The 25,414-nt window shown below is 34.2% G+C and overlaps 1 protein-coding gene across 1 annotated transcript; it reads left to right on the forward strand.

Moving 5' to 3' along the window:
* Positions 1–824: 824 nt before the first annotated feature.
* On the forward strand, positions 825–25,383 carry LOC132714696 (uncharacterized). The gene is made up of 4 exons (XM_060697610.1): positions 825–921; positions 7,331–7,368; positions 8,097–8,316; positions 22,488–25,383. The coding sequence occupies exons 2-4, from the start codon at positions 7,336–7,338 to the stop codon at positions 22,892–22,894; spliced, it is 660 nt and encodes a 219-aa protein (XP_060553593.1). The 5' UTR covers positions 825–921; positions 7,331–7,335; the 3' UTR covers positions 22,895–25,383.
* Positions 25,384–25,414: the final 31 nt, after the last annotated feature.

Consider the following 25,414-nt stretch of genomic DNA (forward strand, 5'->3'; position numbering starts at 1 on the left):
TAAAAGGTATAATAAGCACATTCTTTTATCCATTTCTTTTTACAGTTTCTATGTACAACGAATATGCAACGAATCATTGCTTAATGCATACATGTAATATCACGATAAATATATTCAGAGGTGGAAAAATGAATGAACAGTTTAGAAATATCATCACTATAAAAGGAGATATAGACAGACAACAATAGTATAGACGTTTAAGTCAAACCAAGTCTATGCTCGAAGCACAATCAAGAACTCGACATTAATGCTATGCTTTTTATGCTATAACTTTATAATTGTTTCCATGAGGAAAGAGAAAAACAGTATTTATGATCGCATTGCGAAGTCGTTGGAAATTTCCCACTTCGATTTTAACATAAATGGCATCATGAATGAGAGTTTTTTCATTCTTTATTCTTAAATATAGAGTTCTTTTCGAATGTTTTCTTGAAGCGCGAAAACATGGCCGATTTTAAGTCATCATAAAGATATATTTTATTTTAATTATTTGAAGCAGTGGAATTTCTATCTCAAAATAATACTATTAGAACAAACCGAAACAGTTATTATTTATGTTAATCTATCGAAACATCAAAATTGAAACGCAAACTTTAATGATATGACAAAGCTATATCATTCAAACTATGAGTGATATACGGTAAATGCTATGAATTATATTTCACGAAAAAATCGCGGGTAAGCATATTCTAAAGAATTATACCTAAATAATAAATCTTTGAAGCTTCAGTATGTTACTTTGTTAATAACTAACAAAGTAATTTAAGAAACCTTTTGTGGTGTTTTAGACTGAAATGATTGTTGCATATTACATACAGTTGAAATTTCTTACCAGTGACACATGACAACTTATATATGATCATAAACGGTTATTTAACTTTACATGGAGTTTGAATACTTAAGGCTGAAAAAACTGGAACAGTAAGTGAGATTATTTTAGTTTATTTAAACGTTGTAACTTAAACATTTATTCACTTTTGCTAACAATTATAATTATGCGTCCAAAATGATATCATAAAGTATTGCATCCATTTGTTTCATTGTTTAGATTTTAATTAGTTCAGTCCATGTGTCCATAAAACGACAAAAGCCGTTTTATTACACGCACTTTTGAAAAATGGTTCGCGTTACTACTCGTGTGCATACTGTGAATTTGTATTGATATGTATTATATAACTTTGATGTGTAAATTGGTTTTGATTGTATAAGTATATTTTAAAAATATTTTGCACGGAAAAGATTTTAGTTTATTTTTACATTGGAATACATGCATCTGCCTGGAAATACAGAAAAATGTTATTGATAATATTTGACCAGGAGTGTATGTATTTATAATGATGTGGCATAAAATGGCATAAAATTGCAATGGCATGCTATGTTTTTTTCTGTTGGGTTGCTCCATCATTCAAAATTTTCATATGCTCCCGTACATTTCAAGGCCATTGACTTTACTAACAATTAGGCTTAAATATCGTCAATTACAACTTATTATGGATTCTTGTTTGAGTGTGCTTTGCCCGGTAATTTAGCCTGACAATAATTAAACACTTCTCAAAACAATGTCTCTAGTTCGGTAACACAAAGGTGACATATGTGTGTTTTTATTTATCTCGTGCACACGAGATACTATGTCGTGGCCACGAGCTACTTAATCGTGACCACGAGGTTATAAAGTCGTGGGCACGAAATACTATGTCGGGGGAACGAGATAATATGTCGTGGCCACGAGTTACAAAGTCGTGGCCACGAGATAATTAAGTCTGGGCCACGAGATACTATGTCGTGGCTACGAGTTATTATGTCGTGGCCACGAGTTACTAAGTCATGCGCACTAGATAATTAACAAATTAGATTACAATATATATATATATATATATATATACCAGAAAGTCATCTTCCAAGGTCTATAATTCAGAATTTAATTTTGACTTAATTATAGCCCTTTGTGGTGACAATTCTAATTCTGTAATAGAATTGGCAGTTTGTACGTACAAAGGCCTGTTAACTTTGTTTATACGATAACTTGAGAAGGAATAAGTCCTGGTTTATTTCATTTGGAAGAGACATTGTCCATGGACAGTAGATAGCCTATCGGGATGTAAATGACACCTAAAAATTTTAAGGTCAATGGGTCAAAAATCAGAGTCACAATGACACTTAAAGTAAAGTCATTGATCAATCAATTACGTGTATAAATGGCGTTTTTACAGGCATGTGAATCAGGGGTATCCTTGTACTATAGCACATGTTTAGTAATTTAGGAAAAGTCATATAGTATCTCGTTCCCACGACTTTATTATCTCGTGGCCACGACAAAGTTCCTCGTGGCCACGACATAGTATCTGGAAGAGACATTGTCCATGGACAGTAGATAGCCTATCGGGATGTAAATGACACCTAAAAATTTTAAGGTCAATGGGTCAAAAATCAGAGTCACAATGACACTTAAAGTAAAGTCATTGATCAATCAATTACGTGTATAAATGGCGTTTTTACAGGCATGTGAATCAGGGGTATCCTTGTACTATAGCACATGTTTAGTAATTTAGGAAAAGTCATATAGTATCTCGTTCCCACGACTTTATTATCTCGTGGCCACGACAAAGTTCCTCGTGGCCACGACATAGTATCTTGTTTCCACGACTTAACTATCTCGTGCCCACGACTTAGTAAATCGTGGCCACGACATAGTATCTCGTCCTCACGAAATTAAAAACACACACATGTCACCTTTGTGCCACCGTAGTCTAGATCTATTTTAAACTATTCTATTTTTAATCAAGCATTTATTATAATTCAAACTGTACATAGCGTCCACTTTAAATATAATTTAACTACGGAATACCGTTAGGGCCATCGTGGTTATACGTTAAAATACAGAGGGCGACAATGCGTTTGTGCGACAGTGCGATGACGACAATACGACAGTGCGATGACGACAATGCGACAGTGCGATGACGACAATGCGACAGTGCGATGGCGACAATGCGATAACGAGATAGTACGATGACGACAGAGCGATAGTGTTATCGCACTGTCGCCATCGCACTGTCGCATTGTCGCCATCGCACTGTAGCACTGTCGTCATCGCGTTATTGCTTTGTCGACTATCGCCTTCTGGTGGACGGTTCTAAACTGCTGGCGAATAAGCTGACGGTATAGAATATGGATAATTTTACTTTTGTCAATAAATTTTTTCTTCTTGTTTTTTTCTTTTCCTATTTATTTTTTTTTGTTTGTTTCTTTTCTGTATACTAATAATGTTTAAATAAAATTATGAATTAATAATAAGAATCCTTTTATATATAAATACTGAAAGAGTTATACATAGACGGAAAATGTAATAAATTGTGTGAAACTTTAATATACAATTTAATAGAAATATTTCAGATGAACATGATCTTATGTTGACATTTAAAAGATGCAAAAAAAATATTAAAATGATTGTTTATTATTTGTATAAAAAAGACAAACAAATTATATTCATAGATCGTCATCAGTGGTTTTAATGTTTTGTAAGATGTATGAATTATGAATTATCGTGGTTATACGTTAAAATACAGAGGGCGACAATGCGTTTGTGCGACAGTGCGATGACGACAATACGACAGTGCGATGACGACAATGCGACAGTGCGATGACGACAATGCGACAGTGCGATGGCGACAATGCGATAACGAGATAGTACGATGAAAAAGACTATTATATTATATTATATTACTTACATTGTAAATAAAGATACATGTAATTAGAAATTTACGTCAACACATATTTTTTTCTATATATCTAACATAAGTGGTCAACAATTTTCACTATAAGATTAACTTAACAGCAGATCCTACTATAACTTTAACTGATCAGTATATTGTACTATAGCCAACTGATTCCGCTGGTGGACATAGTGAGACAATGTGTTTCAATGTTGAAAAACACATCTATCCATTATATTTAATCCGGAAAAATTCTTACTGTTTATTTATTTATTTTTTTTGGTGTTGTTGTTTTTTTTGTTTTTTTGGGTTTTTTTTTTAGGGAAACATGCAAAATTCGAATTACCAACTACCTGCCGGTAGGTAGTGGCGAATTAAGAATACATTTTGTAATCAACTACCAGCTATTAGGTAGTAGGTTATTTGAATATCCAACTACCAACTACCTATCAAATTGACGCTTCTTTAGATTTTTTATCAATATCTAAGATCGAGCCATTTTTGGTGCTTGGTGAACATAGCGCTTATATATTTCTTAAAGATAGTAAATAAATATGATTAAATAAAAAAAAAGAAATATAAAATATATACTAGATTTCTGTGTCCACTTGTTTTATATATAGCCAAAGTGATTTTAGCTTGAGAAACTGCTTATGAACAGAGGACAATGATATTTGCAGTGAAGTTTTAATTTATTTTGAAATGTTAGCAAAAATTGGTTTATGGTTTATGCCATATTTTCTTCTTATACTATATGGTCAGCAGACTTAACGTACGGTGCTTTAGGTACACATGTATATTAGAATCTGCTGACCAGTTAACCCATTCCCGCATAAGCATTTTGTGAAAAATGGCTGTTTTCATTGAAAACCCCCCTGTTACACAAGTTCAAATTGCTATGAAAGTATAATGTCGGTGGTTCTACGCAAGTACCCGTTTGTGCCTAAAATAATGCACGGAAGGGCACCTGAGGTCTTCCTCCACCAGTAAAGCTGGAACGTCGCCATATGACTTATACTGTGTCGGTGCGACGTAAAACCCAATCAATCAATCAACTATGAAACTAGAAAAAAATGCTTTAATACTGATCAAACTTGCACAAATGTTTACTGAGCCATAGCATTTGTATCTTAATTTCCTGTTACCATGACAATGAGGGGACATTTCAAAATCACTATGTTGTGTTAATTTTTCCATCAAAGCTGCAAATTCCCGATGGGTCGGGATAGAGTGAAGGGATTTCAGCGTTGGTTACACGTTACCTTAAGATCGACCTGATGCCATTTTGAGCCTCTCACAAGTCCAAATTTTTCTTAGAGTTGAGTGGGGCGGCAGTCACCATTCAAATCCCCGTGCAGAAGAGGGTACCCCCTCTATTGCACCCCGATGTATCTGATAAATAGCATTTGTAAGACATTACATACATTAAATAAAGTATTACCTCATTCAAAGTGCAATCCTCCAATAAAGTTTGAATATTGTGGGCCAAATGGAACTTAAGTTATACTCTAGAAACTGTTTTCAGTTTTGAGGTAATAGCGACCTTGAACTTTGACCTTGTGACCCCAAAATCAATAGGTGTCTTCTATCCAATATGGACAATAATCCTAAGTTTGAACACTATGGGCCAAATAGAAATTAGGTTGTGTTCTGGAAACTGTTTTCAGTTTTAAAGTAATAGTGACCTTGACCTATGATCTTGTGACCCCAAAATCAATAGGAGTCTTCTACCCAATATGGACAATCATCCTAAGTTTTACACAATTTATTACATTTTCCGTCTATGTATAACTCTTTCAGTATTTATATATAAAAGGATTCGTCTTATTAATTTATGATTTCATTTAAACATTATTAGTATACAGAAAAGAAACAAACAAAAAAGTAATAAAAAGGAAAAGAAAAAACAAGAAGAAAAATATATTGACAAAAGTAAAATTATCCCATATTCTATATCGTCAGCTTATTCGCCAGCAGTTTAGAACCGTCCACCAGAAGGCGATAGTCGACAATGCGATAACGCGATGACGACAGTGCGATGGCGACAGTGCGATAATGCGATGACGGCAGTACGACAATGCGATAGTGCGATGACGACAATGCGACAGTGCGATGGCGACAATGCGACAGTGCGATGGCGACAGTGCGATAACACTATCGCTCTGTCGTAATCGTACTATCTCGTTATCGCATTGTCGCCATCGCACTGTCGTATTGTCGTCTGTGATCTGCGGGCGAAGGATGCAATATATCTATATGGACATATTTATAGTGTAAAACGATAAGTTAGGCCCAAACTATGTATAATTATATGAATTTAAAGTGTATGGGCATACGTTTTTTTTAGCTCAATCTTGTACCCGTGATTATATATAGAAATGATTTTCATACACATTTTTTGGGCACGGATGCCTGTCATTTGCGGAGGGGTTAGTGAAATAGACACATTGGAAAAAGTCAAAGCAATGTCAAACATATATTGAAACTGTTCCAAGCTTTAATTTTTCTTGCCAGATTTGCATGAATATACAATATTTTTGTGCGATTTCTAATGTATGTTTAATTTTGTGTGTGTGTGTTTTTTCATGTTTTCACGAGTACTTTTAAGCGCCCGAACATTGCTGAAAAAAGAAGAGTAATATATTGTTTATAACATCGTAAGTGATCATTAAATATATGGTTGTTTATTAATTTCTATACCTTAGCGACGGTAGGGTGAGAAAATGGAACAGTGTTACAAGAAAATCGGCAGCGCAAAGTAACCCGTCTTGACAAAATGGTGGTAGTGATCCCTTTTATTTTGTCTAGATGTGTCTAATCAAATAGATACATCTAGGGGGGGGGGTGGAGGGTGTGCCCCCTTCTGTTTGGGGGTTTGACGACCCCCTCATCTCCAAGAAAATTTTAGACTTTAAGAGGCTAAAATTGGCCTCAGGTCGACCTTAAAGTACGCGTAACCAACACTGAAAAGCCTTTGACTCTATCTCAATCCATTAAGAAGTTGCTGCACTTTGAAATCAGTTGTGAAAGAAAAATCTACGATAAATAATTTAACAAATGTTTTAACATTGGACCTTTGAGTTTTACCTTGACCTTAATAAATAAAAAACGAAATTTTCAGATTTGTTAGGACAGACTTTGACAACATGTTGAATTGACAAAATTAATGGTTGAATTGACAAAAAAAAAATGGAACTTTTACTTATTTTCTTTACAACATTATAATAAGCTCAATGAAACTATGTATTGTTGAATCAGCAATTTGCCAGGTGACTATCAAAATCAGTTCCTGATTTAAGAGTATTCTTCACATATCAAATGGTCATCATTTCCTTTCGTTCTGTCACTATTTTAAATGCGTAATTATTATTTGGCCATTATAATTTGTATTCGATTAACACATCGAACATGGCAATCTCGAGCAGCAAATGAAATATTTTACCAAAGCAAATATTTTTGAAGCAAAGAAGACGTCCGTTTAAGCTTTCTGAAAACACATTACTGATCAATTAACAAATATGACTTCGACAATTGGTTAAATCAATTTGTGCGAATAGTAAAGAAAATTTATCAATTCAATATTTACGATTTCAAGTAACTGTTTATTATATGCATTGCAGGTAAAATGGGCACTAGATTAAGTAATCCTTGTGAAAAGGTAAATGTTTGTTAATAAATATTTTTGTAAGTATGATAGATTTCATCACGCTTGGATTTAGAGAAAAGCAATCAATACATGTACACATAATAAAAAGCGAAGTGCCCTTTACATTGAGAACAAACGATGAGCTTGTTTATTTAATTAGTTTTTAAGAAAGGAACAATTATGAAATAGATACATTTTGATTATACTTATTTTTGAAAAACGGGTGATTACGTTTTAAGGCACACAAACCCTGTCGCAGAAAACTAGGTCACCACCGAGAGTGGTTTATAGCCTTATATATGGGAAACATTCCCTTATTTTAAATTTAATTCACCAACTTTAGTTTTTGCATATTATTATGTTCATTATCAGTATTATGACGTTCTGTCAACGTCTTTACATTACTTTTCCCTCCGTCCTTTGACGTGGCCTGGGAAATTTGTGGGTACGGCAACCCCCACATCGGCCATCAAATGTAACGTTTTAAGATACATAAACCCTGTCGGTGTGAGACTCGCTCACCACCGAGAGTTGTTTATGCCCATATATAAGGGATAATTTCCTATATGTTAATTCACCATGTTTTATTAGTTTTTACATATTATAATGCTGATTTTGAGTAATTACACATTCTACCAAACGTCGTTTCATATTTGAAAAAAATGATATATTCATTGTTACAAAAAATATATGTTTCAGTAGATTTTTACAACTATACGATCGCATATTTCATTTAACAGACTACCCTATACTGGTTAGATAAAATAGACGATAACTTCTCCACTGACATCCATAAAACACTAACCGAAAAAATTCAAAAAACGTTTCAACAATATACAATTAAAAGAATCGACAACATTGCTTTAGTCACAGAGAAACAAGCAAGCATCATAATCATATGCAGGATAACGACATGTCGCCTGGAACATATGCTCGATTCTTACTTAGAAAATGTTGAAGGTATGTACTTTCTTTTTTATAGACCTTTTTACGACCCAGTCCATTGCTATGAACAAATCGACCGGAAGTAGTATTTTATCGCTCATGCGCTATCTGCATAGGTAAGAAGGGCATCGCCCTGCATTGAAATGTAATAGAAAATCATAGACAATTCTAAGTAAGTTTAATGTAAGAATAGAAAAATATAAAAAAATAGCATTTAACAAAAAAGCAAAAGATGCCTTTATAGATTTGTGGCCGAGATTTAAAGTCAGGGAAAAGATGATCTTTAAGAATACTTCCTTGCGATCAAGCCCCTTAGATGTAAGAAAGTATTAAACGTATCTATTTACAAGAATTCAAGAGTTCAACTTAGTTGTTGTTGAAAGTTCATATAATAACATATGAATTCGAGGTTAATTATCATTCTGAAAAAGAACGGAGCACGTGATATTGGGTTTTTAGTATTCAGCTTACCTGATTTTATCCTTTATCTGATTTGAACGTGCTACCAAACAGAACATTTTCTAGATAAGTAGTTTACTAGTGAAATAACAAAATTTTTATCCGGTTTCTCGAAACACACCGTTTACTTGCACGTCACACTATTTGTCACTTCACGCAGTTGATAAACATTGATGAGACTGGTATATGCAAAAGTTCCATAAATGTACAGCGGTAATAAAATTTTATTTTTAACACACTGCTGTTTCAATTCAAATAACTGATGCATAAATCTTCTAATGATATCTAAACATAGTTAGTATGCGCTTTTTGATCGTGGATTATTAGTCCTGCATAGCTTTGCATATCTGTTGTAGATATTAAAAATATATAAATTTACGTTTTACCATATTAATTCATCCCACAACTACTGTTTCCATGGTGACATATCTTCAAATCACGTCTATTAAAGCCTTTAAGTATGAGAATAGAAAGAGAATATTGCCCACAAATTTAGTATTCACGACCACTTATTTAGAAGTTCAGTGCTTTAGAAATGCAATCAGCAAATTAGTGTTGTACACTTTTATCATTTCTTTATACAAAACCTATTCTATACTTATGATTTATGAGTTCACCAAATTGTTTACGAAATTGTAGAGTAGGGATAATATGTAGTCTTTCACTATTGATTTTTGGCTTACACAGAATGCGCATGCGCAAAATGCAACATCCGTTACTTTGGAAATGTCATTGTCAAAAAAGTCTATTTAAATAATCAATTTTGTCGTGCATTATAAAGAAATATTTGCTGTGTATTGAATAATGGTAAAACATTTATAAAAATAAGAATGACACAATCATTTTAAACACGAACAACTTCGAAGATTTTTATTTTATTCTTACTTTTGTGTATATCTTTGCAAGACGAAGCATATTTTGAATATACCTTTTCGCTCTACAATAGTTCAATAGAAACGGAAATAAAATTTTGCGCATGCGTGCGCAAGGCAAAAAGCAATAACGAAAAAAAAAAGAAGATTTTATCTAATATGGTAAACAAGATCAACAAGGAAAGGCGGCGTTAAATGAACGCAACCCCCATATGACCCAGCAACAACAACCAGCGGCAAGGAGCCCAGGCGGACCCCAAACCAAAACAGGACAGGGCAAAGACAGAGCACGGACAGTTTAATCATTGAATGATAAATAATTTGTAACTGATTAGGAATTTAAAGAAAAGAATAATATGCCCACAAAGGGGAAGGGGACAGGAGACCGGGGGAAGGGGGGGGGGTAATCAAAGAAATAAAAACTAGAGGCAATGGGGAACCATCTTTAGTGTCTTGAAATGTGTCGTTTGATATATTTTCCTTTATAGTACTCGCTAACCGTGTACGAATTTTTGCGAGTGTCATTATTAAAGACCTAAACTCCTAAATTAAATTAGATGTGTATTGATTCTAATATTCTCTTTCTATGTTAAACGTCATGTCAAGTTATGTCACCCGGAAATTATGACTTACAGAGGTAAATACGTAAAATCGTGATTTGTATGTTTAAAGATTTTATGCTTCACTGACTAATTCCAAAAGCGCATACGAAATTCCTCTGCCTGTGCTATGATAAACTGGATAAAAAAGTGTTATTTCAATACCGATCATGGAAATTTTCTTAACTTTTCAAGATTTTGTAAAAGAACTTTGTATATGTAACGTTTGGCATCCAATTCCAATCGGAAAAACAATAAGTTCCGAGGGATCACTTGGTTCCAAATTTTTATACTTCACAACAACAGGTGTTAAGTGCTGTGTGGCAGCTGTAAAAAGTTGCCCCGTACTTCACTTCACTGTTGTTATATTTTGTCTGGTCCTTCGGGATCATTGATGCCAGCACTATTAAGTGTTGAGAATTAAGTACCGCTCAAGCCGGTGCTAGGGGGCGTGAGGGATGTTGCACGTATTCATTATCCCTCATGTACAGACTCAATCAAACCGAGTCTGCAATTCTCTTGTAATTTTGTTGTGATTAATGCTTCCGAGGGATCACTTTGTTTCCAGATTTTTATACTTCACAACAGCAGGTGTCAAGTGCCGTGTGGCAGCTGTAACTAGAAATGGGTCCATAGGACACGGATGCCCCAACACGCCACTGTTGTCAATCTTATGACTCTAGATCAAATATTTTTAGACTACATGTGCCACAAGTTGAAAACTAAAAATCAACAAAGGGCCATAATTCTGTTAAATTTGGTCGCAGCAAAAAATCCTTCTCCGCATTAAGGTTGTTCACCCCTGGAAGTTTAAGCAAAATCTTGGCATCCATGTCCAATCGGAAAAAGAATAAGTTCCGAGGGATCACTTTGTTTCCAGAATTTTATACTTCACAACAGCAGGTGCCAAGTACCGTGTGGCAGCTGTAAAAAGTTGCCCCGTACTTCACTTCAGTGTTGTTATATTTTTCTGGTCCTTCCGGTTTAAGAGGAGTTGCGTTCACAACATTTCTACATAGTATATAGTGAAAAAAATCAACAAAGGGCCATAATTCTGTTAAATTTGGTCGCAGCAAAAATTCCTTCCTTTACTACCATCTACACATTAAGGTTGTTCATCCCTGGAAGTTTAAGTAAAATCTGCCATCCGGTTTAAGAGGAGTTGCGTTCACAAAATTTCTACATAGAATATAGTGAAAAAATCAACAAAGGACCATAATTCTTTTAATTTTTGTCTCAGCAAAAATTCCTTCATTTACTACCATCCACACATTAAGGTTGTTCATCCCTGGAAGTTTAAGCAAAATCTGCCATCCGGTTTAAGAGGAGTTGCGTTCACAAAATTGCTACATAGTATATAGTGAAAAAATCAACTAAGGGCCATGATTCTGTTAAATTTGGTCGCAGCGAAAATTTCTTCCTTTACTACCATCTACACATTAAGGCTATCCGGTTTAAGAGCAGTTGCGTTCACAAGATTTTGGGACGTACGGACAGACGTACGGACGGACGTACGGACAGACGGACAAGTGCAACGCTATATGCTCCCACTTTGAGGGGGCATAAAAAGTTGCCCCGTACTTCACTTCAGTGTTGTTATATTTTTCTGATCCTTCGGGATCATTGATGCCAACACTATTAAGTGTTGGGAATTGAGTACCACTCAAGCCGGTGCTAGGGGGCGTGAGGGATGTTGCACTTATTCATTAACCCTCATGTACAGACTCAATCAAACCGAGTCTGCAATTCTCTTGTAATTTTGTTGTGAAAATTGCGTCCGAGGGATCACTTTGTTTCCAGATTTTTAGACTAACTTAATACTAAATACATGCATTATTACATGGTCTGGCCTTTTTCCAGAATGGTTATTAACTTTGATGTTATATAATCTTTTTAGCTTTTATATGCTATTTCAAAAAGAATAAAATAGACCATTTTTGTTTATAGTAAATATATTTGCACATTTTTGCAACAATTATATGTCCGACTTGGCCGCAAAAAGAATTTTAAACAAATATTTTCCTTATCTTTTTATTGCAATTTCTTTTTATCTTTTTAAAATATCTTTTTATTTATGGCCACAAAGCTACAAATGCATCTTTTTTATCGTTCTAAATGCTATGTAATATAATCGTTTACTTTTTATCCTCAACTCACTTAAAACTGTCTATGAACTTCTACTACACAGGGCAATGATTTGTAGCCATACGCAGATTGCACATTCGCTAGAAATAACTATATTTTTTCATAGCAACAGACCGTGTATAATGAGTATTCGCCAAGCGAAATTCTTATAATTGTTATGGTTACGAAACGTAAAATATAAGTCAATCGCAGAAAGAAGTAGATGTATATGAAAAGAACACATAAAGGAAATACCAAAGCTTAAGTACTTCATGCCTTAAAGAAGGCTGGATAGCAAGCAAATCACCTACAGGAGTCCGACGAAGCATTCTGAAGAAGAAAATTCAAACATTTCATTCTCTTTTGTTAGCATTTAGGTTCCCGTTTGGTCCGAAGAATGTTATTCAAAAAATCCGTGTTGTTAAACTGCAAATAGGCTGGTCACTTAAACACGACTTTTTACCATGCGAAACACAAAAACAAATATTGTTTACGAATACGTCAGTCTTTCACATTTGAGAAATGTACCATTTGAAAAGATTTTTTACTGATACAGTTAAATTCAAGAAATGTTTAAATAAAAAAATAAGATAAGATTCGTTTATCAAGAAGCAACGTTATTCTAGCCAACATAATTATAAACCATGCAAAGTGTCAATAGTAATTTTTATGAAGAATTTTGTCAAATCTAAATTTTAAGTAACAACCGATACGATATATTCTTCCCCTTTATGTACGATGGTTGGTCTTTGATATTATACCGACATTATTTATAAATTTGACCGATTTAAAGCTTCTGTTCTGTTTTGTTTGTTATATAGGAGTGAACATGAACATGTAGATTGAGTGTGAGCTAAGTCAATAAGAGAAAATAAACTTTTGAAGCACCGCTATTTAGTAGGCTGAGCATATTAAAATATCAGCACTTAAAATCTTTATCATCTACACATACGCGCTATTTACAATGAACAAAATGAATTTTGATTTTTATCCAGCTTTTCAACGAAACCCGATTATTGTGATGCTAAGTCGGAAGAGGGGGGAGGTCGTTCGTCAACTTTGGTTTTCGCTCAAAAACTTGAGTTTGCTTTGGCCTATTTGCGCCAAACTTGGGTGTGTTGGTAGCTTATTACATACAGCAGCTTGGATATGCTACCCACATTTCTGTGATCTAGGTCAAGATCACTGTTGCTAAAAAAAGTGATTCAGTTTCTCCTCAATTACTTGAGATTGCTTTGGCCTATTGACACATAGCTTGGTGTATAGGTATCTTATATCAAGAGGCAGCAAAGGATTGCTACTCAAGTGTATGTGATTAAGGTCAAAGTCACTGTTGCTAAAAATGTAAGTTCAGTTTCCGCTCAATTACTTGAGTTTGCTTAGGCCCTGTTGACGCTTAACTTGGTGTATTTGTAGCTTTGATTAAAAGGAAGGCTGTGGTTGCTATACAGGTGTCTGTAATCAAGGTCAATGTTACTGTTGCTAGAATAGGAAATCAGTTTCCGCTCAATATCTTCAGTTTCCTTAGGCCTATTGACACCAAACTTGTATGGTGTATAAATATCAAGGGACAGCTTGGAATTGCTACCCAGATGTTTGTGACTATGGTCTAGGTCACTGTTGCTACAAAATAAAATTAAGTTTCAACTTAATAACTTAGTGACTCCAAGCTTTGTATATGGGTAGTTTATATTATAGAAAAATAGAAATTCAGTTTCCTTATAATTACTTTAGTTTGCTCAGCCCTATTGACACCACACTTGATGTGAGTACGTGCGTGCGTGCATGTGTGTGCGCGTGTGTGTGTGTGTGTGCGTGTGTGTGTTTATGTGTGGCTTATATCAAGACGCCACTCGATATTACTATACAGGTGTCAAGATCAATGCTAAAGTCAATATTGCCCAAAATAGAAATTCAGTCTCCGCTCAAAAACTTTTTCTAAGGCCTTGAACGCCGCCATTCATTGTTGATATTGTCTATCATATTCTATTTACGCTAAACTTTGTGTATCGATAACTTATATCAACCGGCAGTTTGAAATAGCTATCCAGACTAAAAACTTACAAACGCCTTTCCCACTTGGCCTAAATGACAATATTTTTCAACAAGGTAACATCTCTAAAGATCCTAACATTGATATATTTTCTATTCTGAATATTCGTAAACGTAAATCCCGATCTCACGGAATACGTAAAAATGGCAACATCAAACGTAAATCTAAAATTACCCTGTCTGTCACCGACTTAAATAATATCTTAAAAAATTCTGGTAAACATGCAATGTTATCACGTCTTACTTCTCTTTCATTATCATCTCTGAAAATCTTAGACGCGGAGGCAGATAATATAGTTATTCAAACAGATCCTTTATACACAGCAGCTTATCTTATTCAAAGTTATACTCAGCACGTCTTAAGATCTCATATCGACAACACTTCTGACCACGACAGGCATTTCCTAAAAGTTACTTTCCTTAATAAAGGTATCGACTTCATCGATTTACCCAGTATATTTCGTGATAAACGTGTCACTGATTCAGTTCCTTTATACTTCAAAAACTCTGAGATACCTATTATTTGCTATAAATATAAGAAACCTGTTAGAAATACCATATTAATTACAACAAAGTGGTCTCTGACTTAGACATTCAGTCTAATACTCCAACTACTTGAGACTGCAATACTTCTAATTTCTGTAATTCAGATTTTGGCCATATTATCACTTATCAATTTTGATATTATTGCAGACAAAAGATATCGTAATTTATTCTTAAAAGGACCTAAATACAGAATTCCCTCAGAAATTGATTTTAATGCTTGTCGTTGTCAGATTGCTGAAACAATTGAGGATTTTTCAAGTAAATGGTGCCGACGTGAAAATGCTGATAGTAATGCTCTAGCTACTTGGAAACGTAACATTTTCAAAATTATTGATTCACGTATTAATTTTTATAGTGAAAATGAACATCTTCTTCCACCTAAAACCGAGACTTACTTTAAAGACATCTGAAAAAGGATATTCTAGCTTTTCACTCAAAATTTTTTTGGTACCAGCGGACAAGGCGGCTAATAATATCATAATTGTATGACGCATCCATTACATTAACGTTTTACATAAAAGAACTTAATAGCACTAATGCGTATTCTAAAACTACTGCTTCTGAAAAATACATTTGTTAACAATCATGTCACTAATATTTCCAGTCTAAAAGTCCGAATCGATGAAAAAGAACTAAAACTTCCATTATGTATTGGATTCCTAAATTACATAAAAAACCTTACAAAGCCAGATTCATTGCTAATCCTACATCTATCACAATAAGTTAACTCTCTATTTATTTACGTTTTCTTTGACTGCCATTAAAACACATATAACAAGATACTGTGATAAAGTGTAAGAAAACACGGCAAACATCTAATTTGGTAAATTAAGAATTTTGGTGAAATTTTTGATAAATTGAAAATAAAGAACTATCAATCTTCAACTGTCAGTACATATGATTTTGCTACCCTTTATACTACACTGCCACATATTTTAATTAATGATAAACTTATTTCCCTTATTCAGAAAACCCTTTGCACGGGAAAAAAGTTACATTTCTTGCATGTAACTCTCAAAAAGCCTTCTTTACAAACTGTATTGTTAAACAATATACTATGTGGACCTGTGACGAAGTTTGTAGAGCACTCTCTTTTCTTTTAGACAATATTTATGTCAGGTTTGGTAATACCCTATTCAAACAAATCATAGGAATTCCTATGGGTACTAATTGTGCACCCCTGGTCGCCGATTTGTTTTTGTATTGCTATGAAAGAGATTTTATGTTGAGTCTCTCTGAAAATACACAACAAGATGTTATATCAGTATTTAATAACACTTCCAAATATCTTGATGACATTTTTAATTTAGATAATTCTTTTTTTGATCAAATGGTGTCTAATATTTATCCTACGGAGCTACAAATTAATAAAACGAATTCTTGAAATTTAACTACATCATTTTTGGATCTTCATATCACTATCAAAAACAATTCGATTCACACGAAAATTTATGATAAAAGAGATTACTTTGATTTAAGTAAAATTATCCTCATTTGGATGGAGACGTACCGCACGCAACATCTTACGGGGTTTATATATCTCAGTTAATTAGATTTGCTAGAGCTTGTAGCAACGTAAAGGATTTTAACGAGCGAAATATTTTCATTACCGGTAAGCTTCTAAAACAGGGCTACCGCTATTATAAATTACGTAAATATTTTACAAAATTTTACAATCGTATCTTTGATTTAATTTCAAAATTCAATAGTGATCTAAAAACACTTCTGCGACAAGGGATTGGCCAGCCTGATTTTTACGGTGATGTTGTTTACAAACTTCGTAAGATCTTGGGTCATTGTAATTTTTCTGTTGTGTTTACTAAAATTATTAAACGTTTTATTAAAAGGGGTTATGACCCTACTATTTTAAGACTTACCACATGCTTAGTGTTCAACCCATTTACAGTTGGACACTACGCTTTCCTCTTTTGATTACATCTGACGGACCAAGTGGGAGACTATATGATGGACAGTTCTTAAAGCCCTTTGGGACTGAATTGCCTTAATGTTTGTCTTCTGTCTTGCTTCGTCGGGCCCTTGTAGGTGATTTTCTTGTTGCTCTGTCTTCCTTTAAGACATCGAGTACTTTTGTTATGGTCATTGGGTTTACTTTTATATGTTTTTACATGATCATTTTGGTGTTTTACTTATTTAACCTTTTGTAACCATAACAACTGTTAGAATTTCACTTGGCGGGGATTCATTTTATTTACACTGTCTCGTTTATAGGAACATGGTGGGGCTAAGAGCGAGGTTTGGTGCACCATTAACCGGTTTAAACTCCCAAGTAGTCATTATTATGCTGCTGACCGTTCCAAGGCGGCGCCCCTCTGTGTTCCTCAGATGTATGTCTATGTTGTTTTATACTGTTTTAGTGACACTTTTGCTCGTGTCTCTTGTTGTTTCTCGCCTACGGTAAGTATCTTCCCTTTGTCCCTAGTTTTTATTTATTTTATCCCCCCCCCTTCCCCGTGTCTCATGTCCCCTTCCCTTGTGCCTTTTGACATTATGGGCCTTATATTAAATCATTTATTTGTTTTCGTTTAGTTCCTTATCAGTTACTAAATATGTATTCTGAAGAAGTGGTTTGCCTGCCCGTGCTCTGCCTTGTGCCCTGTCCTGTTTTTCTTTGGGGTCCTCCTGGGCTCCTTGCCGCTGGGTCGGGTGGGGGCTGCGTTCATTGAATGCCGCCTTTCCTTGTCGATCTTGTTTATCATATTATATTCTGTGATAAAGGTCAAGGTCAGTTTTGCTTCAATTTTGAATAAGTTCCCGCTCAATAACTTTAGTTTGCTTTTACCTGTTGACACCAAACTTGATTTATAGGTAACGTTTATCAAAGCACTCCTGGGATAACTACCCACTTGACTATGATTAAGGTCAAAGTCTCTGTTGCTGAAAATAGAAATTCAATTTCCTTGAATTATCTGTGAACTATACACAGTAAGTTTGATGTGTGGGTAGCTTAAATCAAGATGAACTCGGGTTTGCTATCAAATGTCTGTCTGTGATCAATGTCACTTTTGCTTAAGAAAGAAATTAAGTCTGCATTATAACTTAAGTTTCATTCGACTTTCTGACACCAAATTTAGTATGTGTGCGGCTTATATTAAGACAAAACACGGAAATGCTCCCTAGGTGTCTGTGCACAAAATCAAGGTCAACTTTGCCAAAAATAAAAATTCAGTTTCCATATAGATTCTTCAATTTGCTGAGATCTATTGACACCAAAACTTGCTGTGTTGGTAGCTTATATTACGATGCAGCTTGGGATGGCTACTTAGATATCTAGGAGCAAAATCAAGGTCACTTGCTTACAAAAAAAATTTCTGCTTCGTCTCAATTACTTCAGTACACTGTGACCTATTGATACTTAACTTGACTCCTTGTTGTTTTTTTTTAAATAAAAATAGCAAGATTCAATTGATAATTTTGCTGAATTTTTTTATTCGCGAATGTATCAATCCATCCAAGTTTGTTTTCTTTTATCTGTTGTTAGTAATAATAATAAATGAAGACGAATATCATTAAAATTTATTGTACTTGAATATGAAGTCCAATTTACTGGAACAGTAGCAAAACTTTGTGGATGGCTTATGTCATCATTGAACGCGTATCACCTATAGTCCAATAGTGATCATGCACAAATGTTAGCGCGCATTATAGAAAATATAGAAATAATACCCTGCTAAAATCTTAATACTTTATGTATAACGTTTAGTAAAAACACAAGTAAAACTGACTAAGATATATACAACAAGGACTGTCGGAGGACAGTAACGCTCGACCATTCGAAAAGTTGTCACAAGTGTGTTTCATTAAGTATAATAATGCTTACCTATATGAATACATAACATTGTCCGAAAAAGGTACAAAGGCTTGTTTTTAAGATGTTTTGTCGAGCTTATCACTGCTTTATTGTTATAAATGCATAAAATTGTTCCAAAAAAAAAGGGGCACAAACCCTTCAGTAGTTATGGAGATACCAGCTTACAAGCAAAAACTTTACCTAGAATTTCTACGTCGAAAAGGGTGCATAATTATGAAAAAAAATCAGAGGTATGGGACTTGTGCCGATCATGTTAGATAATCACAGAGAACAAGTGTGTAAAATTTCATTCCATTCCCATCAGTAGTTATGGAAATACTTGCTGACACGCAAAGATTAACCAAGAATTTCTAAGTCGAAAAAGGGGCCTAATTATGCATAAAAGCAATCAGAGTTATGGAACTTGTGCAAACCATCTAAGATAATCACAGAGAACAAGTGTGTTAAGTTTTAATCCATTTCCCTTTAGTAATCATGGAGATACCAGCTTACACGCAAAAATTAACCAATAATTTCCAAGTCGAAAATTTGGGGCATAATTATGCAAAACAGCAAATTAGAGTTATGGGACTTGTGCCCACAATCTTAGAAAATCACAGAGAACAATTGTATGAAGTTTCAATCCATTCCCGTCAGTAGTTATGGAAAAAACCACTTACACGCAAAAACTTAACCAAGAATTTCTAAGTCGAAAAAGGGGCCTAATTATGCAAAAAAGCAAATCAGAGTTATGCGACTTGTGCCAATCATGTTAGATAATCACAGAGAACAAGTGTGTGAAGTTTCAATTCATTCCCTTCAGTTGTTATGGAGATACCAGTTTACACGCAAAAACTTAACCACAGGGACGCCGACGCGGACAAATAAGTGACTACATTAGCTCGAATATTCTGCGAATAGTCGAGCTAAAATCACTTTGAGTAATTGACAAATAATTTGAAAGTAGTCAATTCCTATGTACGGCAAATTCAGAAAAAATTGGTTATTTTTATTTTACAAATTCCGTTTTAAAGGTGTAATTCAGTATTTGATGCACCGCTTCCGTTTTCACTCGGAACACCTCGATGATTATTATTAAGCCTAAAAGTTGCGATTGTTCCGTTATCAGAATACCCAACCTTTTATTTTTGAATAACATCGAAAATGGCGGCGTCCAACTAGAAATGACACTGATAGGCATAGAAATCTATATATTTTCTTTTTTTTATTTGATTTCCTTTTACATAATTATGTACCTGTAGTCTATAGCCGGGCAAGCCAAGTCCATTGGTATTTAAATGTTCAAAAACATTGCAGTGGTTTCAGGATAATGCTTTATATAAAGACTATGACTATTCATATGTTCGGAACATTGTTGACTAGTTTGCCCAGCACTGTTTTGGATATTTTTACATATAATGGAGTTTATTACATCAGATGATTTACATGTCATATAATACCTTATGTCATAACAAGATGTGTTGCTGGTACTTGTAAATGAATTTAAGATTCAACTGTTTTTAAACAATGTGTACAGCGACGTCTGTTGCATTTTGATATCCTACCAGTTTTAAGTTAACAAAAATATTTTGAATATTTTATGTATAGTATTAAAATAAAGGGTATTTCAAGGTTTATTTGGCATGATCTTGGTCATTATATATTCCGGCTGCCTTGCTACACGGCATTATATTTCTATGAGAGGTAAGTAAATGAACGCATGGGAACAACTGAATGAACTGTAGTCACTTGCAAACAAAATTTTAGAATTAGAAGATATAGCCCGAAGATATTCCTAAAATGACATAGTTTAAAAGTAGATCAGACAACAGTTTTAATATTGAAAACTATAAAAGCCTAAGCCAAATAATTTGTCATGTATCAATATAAATATATCTAGGGCTAAACTTTTAGATAAACTATTAGACAATGTAAACGGAATGAAGAACTTGAACCGTCAACAACACTGGGAAAAAATCAAGATCTGGGCCCGACAATTTTTCTAACTTGTTTCTGTTTGACTTGAAGATCTGATTCGTTCATGCACATACCTCCACAAAAAAGTTCTATCACTAACATTATTCATACAAATAAAAAACATAATCAACAACTAGAACTCCGCGAGTCGGATGTGTCGCCTTGTGAACAATATAGTTTAAGAGAAATGGCCACGACAAAATGAAATTTGAAAATCAACAAAGGGCAAAAACTCAAAAAATAAGAAATGCAGAGAAGCAGTCTCTGTGCACTGCACTTCTTATCTATAAGATCTATCATCCTATTAAGTTTCAAGTCTAAAGCTTTTGTAATTTATGAGAAATGGCCTGGACAAAAATAAAGTACGAAAATTATCAAAGAGCAATAACTCAAAAAATAAGAAGTGCAGAGTACCCGTTCTTGTGCACTGCACTTCGGGTCATTATAAGAAGCATGCATATCAAGTTTGAAGTCAATCCAACTGATAATGACTGACTTATGCTCCGGAAAAGCTTTAGGGGACGCCGACAACGACTACGACGCCGACAACGACGCCGCCGACGACGACAACGACGCCGACACCGCCGACAAAAGTAACCCCTATATGTCGCCTTTTTCAAGGCGACACAATAAAAAAACACGTTTTCATATTTATTTTGTGTTGTCATATTTTCTACGAATATCAGAGGATTCTGCCTAGTTTGTTAAATTAAAACTTGATGACAGATATTTGTTTACTTGACAACTGTCTGTTTCTTAGGGGATTCAACCACCTATAATACAATATAATATAATATGATATGATATAATAATTATAATATAATATGAAGAGGGCAGTAAAATAAAGGGAAATTAAACATTTCTCTTTAAATATGGGATTAGTTGTCATTTAGTGATATGAAACACAAGTGAAAATATGGACAATATGTTGCACTGCAGTGAAAATGATATAAACATTTTTACGGTGAACATAAGGAAAACATAATACATGTATGTTATTTGTATTATTCAATATTACTTAATTTTAAAAGAATAGTAGTATACAGGGATATTAAACATTTCTCTATTAATATGGGATTAATTGTGATTGAGTGGTTTGAAACACAGGTGAAGATACGGAAATATGTTGCACTGCAGTGAAAATTATATAAATTATATTTTGACGGTGAAATACTGAAAATGCTAATATGCAAATTGTTGTATCAATATTACTCAATTTTTCATTTATAATCAAATAATAAAATCATGTATGATATAACAATATACCAGCACTTTTCCAGCAGCTAGTCTTACGCTTTTATTTGTTACTGTTTTAAAACAAAACAATGAATAATGCATAATCCCCCCCAAATGAATAAATAGTGAAGATCAGAAAAAAAAATCTAAACAAAAAATGAAAATTCCAGTGCATTCCAACCAATATAGACCACAAAGAAATTTGTCTTTAAGTATGACAATAAAAATCAATATCACAATGCACATTTTGTTTAAATACAAATATAATAACACATTTATTTTCTTGTTTTTAGGAATCAAAATAAAATTAATTAACACGCCATGGCATTAATTGTTCATAATAACGACAAAACGAAGCATTCCGTCGCCAATAAAACCAAAATAAATCGCATTCAACCCAGCCAAGTCCAAGTAAACAGTTTAGAAATCACTTTAAAGTGCAAAGTTTCCAAACATGGTGCCTTGTTTTGGGTGTTTTTTTTGTAATTATTCATTTATTTTTGTATGTTTCAGAAAGTATATTTGAGAAAGTCCTAGTAATCATTGTTCACGACAACAGTCCACATTTGTCTTCAAAACTTAAATTAGGTGACTCTGGACGTTACAAAAAGCTAGAAAATGTTATCGACGTAAGTTACAAAAATGTCAAGCTGTTTGAAAGCCTTAGGGGAAAGAAGAATGTGAACATAATATTTGGAGAAGAATTATTTCACAACTTCCTTAGAGACAGTAACGATCTTAAAAGCCTATCACGGGAGGAGACAAAATCTAATATGAATAAAACAGCGAATAACCCAGAAAAAGACGAAATCACCAAAAATCTTGAAAATAAAAATGAGAGTGATGACGATGAGACACATTCCAAATCAGGTAGTGCAATAAAATGCGAGAATAGTCAAATCATGTGTAGAATTATTTAAAAGATTCTTTAATTGAGTTTCGATGATATTTGAGACATTTCCCAAAAATAATGGTAAAAAATCTTTAATTGAATTTCAACGATATTTGAAAGTCTCGAAATAACCAGACACTTCCAGGAGTGACAATTAACTTTAGATACTTTCAATGGCAACTCTACTACACATTCGTATTAAGTAGTTATATAATTTGTCAGTTATTGGCCCTTTTTAATATATATTTCAGCATAAAAACTGCGCTCATTGGTATACATTAAAAGGAAGAAAACTTGCAATAATAAGAGGTTAATACAGGGCAGAAGAGAGCCGGAAGGTGATAATCGGCCTTCAAAATGAATGGACATAATGGGCATTATTTAGTCAGGGTTGATTATCACCTTTCGGCACTCTTCTGCCATGTATTACAATCTTTGATACACTTGGCCGTGCATTAACGTCTTTAATGGCAGTTAAAACTTGGGATGATTATCTATGATTTCAAGTGATTATTAACGTATCAAGTATGTTGAGATTCTTAGTAAAAAAGTAAGCACATGATGATAATAAATATTGGTACTTAACAGTCAATATCCGTTATAATCTTTGACGTAACTTCATTTTGGTAGGAATTATATAGAAATATAAACTTTAAAAAGAAAGAACACATAATAACAAAAAGACATTTATATAGTGGTATTTTTATTATGATAATTTTTATTCATATCATTTTTATTACTTACGTTAATTGTAACATGATAATACACTTGTATGTATAAAAGTATTATTATTTCATATTTAGTGTGATTGAACTTTTAAATGTGCAACCATTAAATAATGGCATTGGGTTTATTCTTAACGACCCCCCTGGGCTTTGAGCAAGTAAATGGCATGCTGCAATGGATTGTTTTGTACTTCTTTATACGAAATGAATAAATTGTATGTAAGGTGTGTTAATTTTCTTGGAAACTTATATTATTTTAAACTAATATTTCATCCAAACCGTCATTCATTTCAGTGTCTATTCTTGACTTTGGATGGATTACAGATGTCTGAACGGGCTGAAATTGCCAATTTTGTTAAAGGTCTCCGGCCGGTGACCCTCCGGTGTCAAGTGACCGGTGGGGCACCGTACGGGTAATCGGAGAATTTTGATGCAGAGTTATTTTCTTCCGGCATCCGGTACATCGCCAGCGCAACGTAACAGACACGGTAAAATACCATCCGATACCCGGCCGGACATCTTTTGTTATCGGTTACATACCGGTTAGAATTTTTACTTCCCGGACGCCAAATATTCCTCCAGTTTTCCGAGCAGTATCTGAGCGGTCACCGAAGGCGTCTCGGCAGGTAACTGACCTGGATGGACGCAGTACGTCGCATGTATGATCCTAAAATTTCCGAAAGGATAGCGTTGGGGTTATTAAACAGACCTTAAGGCAGGTAAAGCCTTTGACCCGTGTTCAATTCTCGGACGACGGTGGAGGTTCATTTTCGTTGTACAGATGTTATCAGTACCTTGCGAAAGTGAAAGAGATTATTACTGTTTAACTGCTTGACAGACTGTCCAGGAACGATGCGGTGGCTGAACTGTACTCTGGTATGTATATTCAAGTTGGCTTAAAGCCAACGTCCTAAGGATAAATCATAAATAACACAATCATTCTTCATTACCCAGCGTGCAGAGCTGAATCGGTTAAATCGCTAGCCTTGTAATCTGTACATTGTGGGTTCGATTTCCGGGATGACCAACTTAAATTACTAGTAATCTTTCAGACGAGACATTTAAGCGAGGTCCCCTGTATGAGTGCTTAAACACTTGGATAGGTAAAAAAGGAGAAGATTGTTTGTGGTCCTGCTTGGCTCTTTGACGTTGGTCATCCTGTGTTGCTAGATAGTGTCGGGGTTGCGTTCATTGAACGCCGCCTTCCTAATTGATCTTGTTTTCCACATTTTTCTGAAATTTGTCACCTTGCTATCTGTATCTTGCGCTGATCTCCAACATCTAGAACGACTAGATCTAATACTCTTTTGGAGGACTCGCCTATACGGGCAACTGATGGCGAGTATTTAGAAACTCAATTACACACAATATTACATGCTTTTCTGTGGTTTATAGAAATATATCAGTGATATAAAACTGATAATTTCACTGTTTTGAATTTAAACCCTTACTTTATTTCAGTGAAATACCAGCGTGCATAGTACTGGGAACAAACTAAATGACGTGACGTCGTAAATGACGTCACGTTGTATTATTTTTTGGCGCACTTTTCATTCAGTATTAGGTTTAATGTCTTTTTAAAAGGTTTTTTTGCATATAATAAAAAGAAAATTTGTTTAGTTTAGTGTAAGATCGAAATATATTTCACCTTGTGAACACCAAAAGTTCATATTTCACTCGTGGCTGCGCCACTCGTGAAATATACCTTTTGGTGCTCACTCGGTGAAATATATTCCGATCTTACACTGAACTAAACAAATATCCTCTATATATTCTCTCAGTTTTCACACACGTCCATGGAGGTTTAAAAAAGTTTTCGAGTT

This window comes from Ruditapes philippinarum, unplaced genomic scaffold, assembly GCF_026571515.1.
Source record: "Ruditapes philippinarum isolate M1 unplaced genomic scaffold, ASM2657151v2 ctg2229_1_1_1_1, whole genome shotgun sequence".
Classification (NCBI taxonomy): Eukaryota; Metazoa; Mollusca; class Bivalvia; order Venerida; family Veneridae; genus Ruditapes; species Ruditapes philippinarum.

Excerpts from the sequence above, each read along its gene's own strand:
- LOC132714696 (XM_060697610.1), top strand. The coding sequence starts at position 7,336 with ATGGGCACTAGATTAAGTAATCCTTGTGAAAAG. Across the intron at positions 7,369-8,096 it reads TAAGTAATCCTTGTGAAAAG|ACTACCCTATACTGGTTAGA; the intron begins GTAAATGTTTGT and ends TTCATTTAACAG. Across the intron at positions 8,317-22,487 it reads TTACTTAGAAAATGTTGAAG|AAAGTATATTTGAGAAAGTC; the intron begins GTATGTACTTTC and ends TGTATGTTTCAG.